Source organism: Pinus tabuliformis, chromosome 7, assembly GCF_031772625.1.
Source record: "Pinus tabuliformis cultivar Carrire ecotype Pingquan chromosome 7, CPIR1, whole genome shotgun sequence".
Classification (NCBI taxonomy): Eukaryota; Viridiplantae; Streptophyta; class Pinopsida; order Pinales; family Pinaceae; genus Pinus; species Pinus tabuliformis.
In genome coordinates, this window is record NC_142293.1 from 471,009,577 (window position 1) to 471,015,576 (window position 6,000).

Here is a 6,000-nt window from a genome sequence, read left to right on the forward strand (position 1 = left end):
AAGAAGGATGAACATAGTGAAAGGGGTCATTGGTGGAAGGGATAAAAGAGGAGTCTTGAATCTCATAATCATCATACCCACTCTCTTTCATGGCTTCTAATAATTCCCTCTTCCTTGCAATGTCATCTTGGATGGCCTTCTCCCTAGCCTTATCCTCATAAAAAATTTCAAGCTTGGAAATGTATTCTGACCTACTAAGACCTAACAGTGCATTTGGTGCATCACATGGCTTTACTTGGCCTCTTATCCCAGCCAAGTGTTGTTTCAACTTAAGAATACCCCCACCTCCAATAGATTTATGGCATAATTTGCACATCATTTTTCCATGAATTACATCACAATGAGCCCATGCACTGTCATTTCCTTTTGGAGCCATGTTTGCTTGAAATAATAACAATTTGCAAAGAAAAAAAATTTGCAACTAAGCAACATGGAAAACCAAAGATAAATGTAGGAAAACAAATGCACATGCAAGCTACAATATTTGATAGCATAGAGCTAGAGAGTTCATAGCATAGATGATAGATCATAGAATTGAGAAGTTTATAAATTTATAACACATTAAAAAATTTAATTCATGGACAGCAGTTAAATGAGGAATTTTCAAGTGCAAATCCTTACCTGGAAATGCAAACTAGCTTCCTTAGCCTCTTCTTAAAGATGGAAACTCCACTGACAGCTACATACTATCTCCAAAATAGCTCCAACTCCAAGATGACTACTTCAACAAAAACTCAACACTCTCCAAGCTCACAAACAAACTCACAAACACTCCAAATCAGTTGTGTGAGACAAATGAGAGTGAGAGGGGCCTCTTAAAGGCTTGGAGAGGGTGTTTTTGGAGGGAAAACACCCTTAGTTTCCCCCCAAAACCCCTAAAACACAGTCAGCAATACGCTTTTTGGAGTTTACGGTGGGCGTGCCTCTAACCGGCCGGTTTAGGACGAAACCGGCCAGTTTGATACAAAACTGGCCAGTTAGCACCGGTTTAGGGCAAAATTTGGCGAAATGGGCTTTTGAACCAGGTTTTTGGTTGGTTTCGACGGTGGGCTTGCTAGCTGGCCGATTAGACCAGTTACCAATTAGCTAGACCGGTTTTTAAAACTATGGTCCACAAATGACCTTGAGTCAATCTTGGTCAACTCGGCCTTCAACAACAATGAAGGTCAACCCAAAACAACCCAAAAGAGATGGTCAAAATAGGTCAACGCATATGCAGCCCTGCGGTCAACCCTAACTAGTCAGCGCTGGTCAATTCGGTGGTCAAATCAGGTCAACGGATTGCTGATCAGATCTGCGGCTTGCTTGATGGAGACTCCTCACACTAGGCCGAAGTCAAAACACCTTCCTCGTTGGTCAACACAGTCACCCTTAGCTTGCTGCACCTAGGTCAACCACAGTCAACGCTGAAACAAACCTGCGTCCTCCTCCTAGCTGCGTCTTCTTTCCTTGCTGTGTCCTTCTTCTCCCACGTGAGAGATGCTACTCCTTGTATACCCAATCAAGTAAGGAGAGAGAGAGAGAAGAATGTAAGATGAGATGAGATGAGTGAATAATGCTTCAACCTATCTTGTATTTATATGAAACGTTGAGCATGTGTACCAGACATTTAGCTGTTGGCCGACCTTGACAATTTGTCAAGTAAATACAAATAAATTCATGTCTCCATAAATACTTATCAGAATCAGATGCTTGTTATATCAATCCTACAACTCTCGATGAGAGGAATCCAAGAAAAATATCAGCTGCCATAAATAAGATGACCCACATGGAGTTTGGCCCTAGTTGCCAATTTTAACACACAAGCAAGTTCGATCTCCTCAAGATAGAAGCTAGAAAAGGACGACAAAAACAAGATCAAAGGTTTTGGGCCCCTCTCTCTCTCTTTTGTGTTAGCATTTCAGCCTAAGGATGTTTCATCTTTGCAGGAGGGGATCCTATCTGAGCAAGAGTTCAAAGGAGGGGCGCTTTTCTCAGAATGTGTGAAGTCTCTTTTTTAAATTTCTAGCCATGAAAAATACGTCTGTTTTGTCTTGTCAGTCTAGATATGAGAGGCGTAACATGGTCTGCAAAGAGTAAGTCTACCTCGTTTGTAATAAATATCTAGAATTTCTCAGAATTTTGTTTATGAAAGACTGTATTAAGTAGACTTAGGATCGTTCTGGAGTTGGTTCACCACCTCCTTTTCAAGCCAAAAGGCTAAGAGGATGCATATTTTGATTCATCTTTGAAATATAAAATGTAAAGATTTTTCCTACATATATTAAAAACGTTTGTGTGTGATTTTCTAATGTTTGTATGTGTGTCATTTTCTAGTCAATTGGGTTTAGCTCAGGTAGTTGGAAGAAATGTTGCTATCCTCTCACCAGGGTTGAATTCTCTAATAATCGAAATCTCTTTATGGAAGACTGTATTAAGTAGTCTTCAAACTGTTATTAAGTTCGGCACCTCCTTTTTAAGCCAAAAAGCTAATATGTATTATGAACTTTTAATTCAGAACAGTCCTAAGACCAATACATATTTGTCATTTTCTAGTTAAGTTGACATGAGTAGCAAATACTTGCCACCCAATATCGAAGGATGCTATCAACATGAAAAAAATTATAAAGATGGTACATCTGACGATTTTCATCTCATAAAAGTGTCATCTGCTACATATATACTTCTATGGGGCAGCATACTCACCGGCACCATGAAGATAATACGAACAATATATCGCTGATATGTTGGCTCTGTGTAGTTCAAGAGATGTCTGTAAATATGCCATATTGCCAATGAAATCGCTATAATAGTGCATGGAAATGCTACTATTATGAAAAATATGGAAGCCATTTATTCCGCTAACACCAAACCATTCACCAAGGACAATGGAAATCTGAAACAAATGAACAATCGCCAATTATTTAAGGAGTAGGCTGAATACTAATCAAATCAGTAATATTATGCATCCTTTAGACAAGAATAATAAATAGGCCAAATTGACTGTTCCATTTACAGCTTGACTGGCAAATGATTTCATGAACCTATTTCTTAGAGATTTAAGTATTATGAGTACGGCTGATGAAAGAAATCTTCAAAAAGCTTTTAATCGGACCAAAACCCTTGTAAAAAAATACATGCCTTGTCCTCGATTGAAAGCGAACTTTTTAAGATTGTGCCATCAATGAACTGACTGAATATTGCAGCAATGCTCCAACAGACAATCTACCATCGCATGAATTCCTTTCCGTTTCACACTAGGGTAATTCTTGAACAATTTTGATCGGAAGATTCATCAAGTTATTCGGCTGAACCTTTAGACTTTCAGGGTAAATATCCCCAAGTTCACTTTATTGCCACTTTTCTATCAGTTCAGAAAGCTGTGCCTGATTTGACAGGTAGTTTCCAGCAATTCATAGAGTTTTGACCGAAATTTCAGCCAAATTACTCAATTTCACAGCATCATCGAGGGCATCCAAAATGCTTTTGAAAAACCTAATAGTGTCCTGTTTCAACCATGATTATCCCTGCATTTCAAATAATTTGACAGAAGTTACCACCGGAAAAATAATTCCACAAATTTCCCGGCTATCCGACGTACCTGCTGACAAAATATCCCCCAATTCACTATGACCGCCGTTACCACCCGCCAATTCTAGAGGTTTTTATCGATTTCATAGACATTTTTCGACATTTTAAAGAACTATGGCAGAAATCTCTATCAAGCGTCTTGATTCTAACGAATTTGGCAAATCGGCAAAGTTTTGACAGAATCTACAATATAACGTCTCGCTTAAGCCCGCACTCCAAACTGTTCCAAATTTATGAGCAACTAAACGCATTTATTTATTCAGATATTCCTTCAACTAATTTTCTCAGAAGTCTAACGAGCTTTTCCCTCTATTTATAAAATCGCAACCAAGAAACATGTTCAAAGTGATAATACTTTGCCCGCTTGTTAATTTGCCGACGAATCCTAGACCGAACGACACGATTTCACCGTCATCTGCCTCAGCTTTACGAAAAAATCACCGGAACCTGATTTCGTCATCATTTCCAGAGCTTCTAAAGGAGACTTGGAATATCTTGCAGATAAGGGTTTCGGGCATCAAACCTGGCACCTGGAATCTTGCGGAACGCCAGGGCGCCGAGATTTCGCCTTGAAGATGATTTGCAGCCGGGCAATTAATACCGTTGAAGGTGCCGATCTGAACTCCGAGAATGACGAGGCCGGAGCCGAAAACGTGAAAGTATTAACTTACTCGCAAATCAAAATGCGAAGTGACGGCTGGGTTTCGTACCCGGGCTCTTTTGGACGAAGCCTTTTGGGAAACTCTTTAGTAATAAAAAACAAAGAGCATAAGGTACAAGCTTATGGACTTTCCTATAGAACTCAAAACGAACAAGAAGATAAACTATTGATTTTCAATGAAGGGATTCAAACGTAAACGTAAACGTAAAATTTAGTCAAATGCGTAAACTCTTCTCAATGACACCGTCATGTGGGTAGAATGATTGGAGATGCCACAGTAACTGAGTCACATACATAACTCTTTAATTGTAACTGAACGTGATTAATTTTGGTAAAATAAATGAGCTTGTAATGGAAAGTAAGTCCTTTAATTGTAATTGAACGTGATTAATTTTGGTAAAATAAATGAGTTAGTAATGGAAAGGAAGTAATTAATTTTAAAGGGTTGTCATTTTTAATCTAATATTAAATTTGGTTAATTAAAATAGTCTAGTGTATTTGTTCTATATTTTGGAGGGTTTTGGCATTATTTATTTAAAATTTCTAAGTTTGGTAGAGATTTCTTGGAATCACAAGTTTGAATTGTAAACAATGCACAATCCAAGTGCTCTGTGAGTTTTCGAGGGTGCTAAATTTATATATGAACTTGTATGTGAACGTTATCCCCGATGGTTGAGACAATTCATTAATGACCTCCCCACCCGAGTTCAATTCGCGATATACACGATATGTTGTCGTCTGTTAACACAACCATGATGTAATCAAAACTCCAAAATGTAGCATGTTTAGACAAAGCTATTGAAATATATATATGTATATTAATTTAATTTAATATGATTAAATTCTAGTTAATAGTATTAGTGAAATATAATACCAAGATATAAGTTTTTTAATCAAAATGTTTAAGTAGGTTTTCAATGAGGCACTTATGTCATTGCTATACATTCAACTTAAGGAATTATAGCGCTGCACTCACAATGCAAAGGGATGGAATTCAAAACTAACACTTCATGGATATGGGTCTTTATCTAATAGTATGTATGATTAGAGCATTCATGCTATTATTAGAAAGAGTATTCATGTTTGAGAAGATTTTTTCGCATAAATCACATTAGAATGCTTTTGTCCACGCCTTTCGAACCAACGAGTGTGGTTCATGGTCAAGGCAAGTTGAAGAATCAAATCCTGATTAAATAATAAGTGAGTTGGTTATATGCCTATTTTAATTAAGGTAATGTGAATGTAGGAATTAATTTATATAAAGGTTGTATAAATAAATACTAAGTTAGTTGATTTAAGAATTAATTTACTAACTATTCTATATAAATCAAAATGAATCAAAATCACTGATATTAAACTTATATAAAAGTTATATAGATAGAGTTATTTAATTAAATGTTACTTAACTTAGATGTAAGTTAGTTAATATTAAACCCATATGTAATTAATAGTTAATTAAACTTTAGTTTAATATAAGGTAACCAATTTAATTAATATGAATCAAAATTAAATTTATAGTTATTTTTTAATATAATTAGATATTTGATGTTATTTTAGAATTATATAATTAAGTATCTAGTTAACTAATTGTAAGTTAGTTTTCATTTTATTTAATTTAAAAAGGGTTAATGTTAAAGAAACATAGTTAATTGTAAGTTAATATTTCTTTAACAACTAACTTTTTTGTTTGAAAAAAAAAAAAAAACTTTTATAAATATTAATGAAAGTTGCTTAAGATTAACTAACAATTTAAAACAAACTTCTTCCTT

At 35.8% G+C, this 6,000-nt stretch overlaps 1 protein-coding gene across 5 annotated transcripts in view; it reads right to left on the reverse strand.

Moving 5' to 3' along the window:
- The window catches only part of LOC149247985 (uncharacterized), a 161,673-nt gene extending 157,304 nt beyond the window's left edge, over positions 1 to 4,369 (reverse strand). For 2 of the 5 annotated variants that reach the window (XR_016266642.1, XM_089458325.1), the window contains exons 1-2: positions 3,121 to 4,369; positions 2,686 to 2,875 (exon numbers count right to left, since the gene is read on the reverse strand). Coding sequence is in view for 4 of the 5 variants with exons in the window: in XM_089458325.1 (XP_089314451.1) it covers positions 2,686 to 2,832 (147 nt within the window). In the remaining variant the exon portion in view is untranslated. The remainder of the gene's footprint in view (positions 1 to 2,685; positions 2,876 to 3,120) is intronic. The other 3 variants (XM_089458324.1, XM_089458323.1, XM_089458322.1) reach the window with 3 other exon arrangements.
- Positions 4,370 to 6,000: the final 1,631 nt, after the last annotated feature.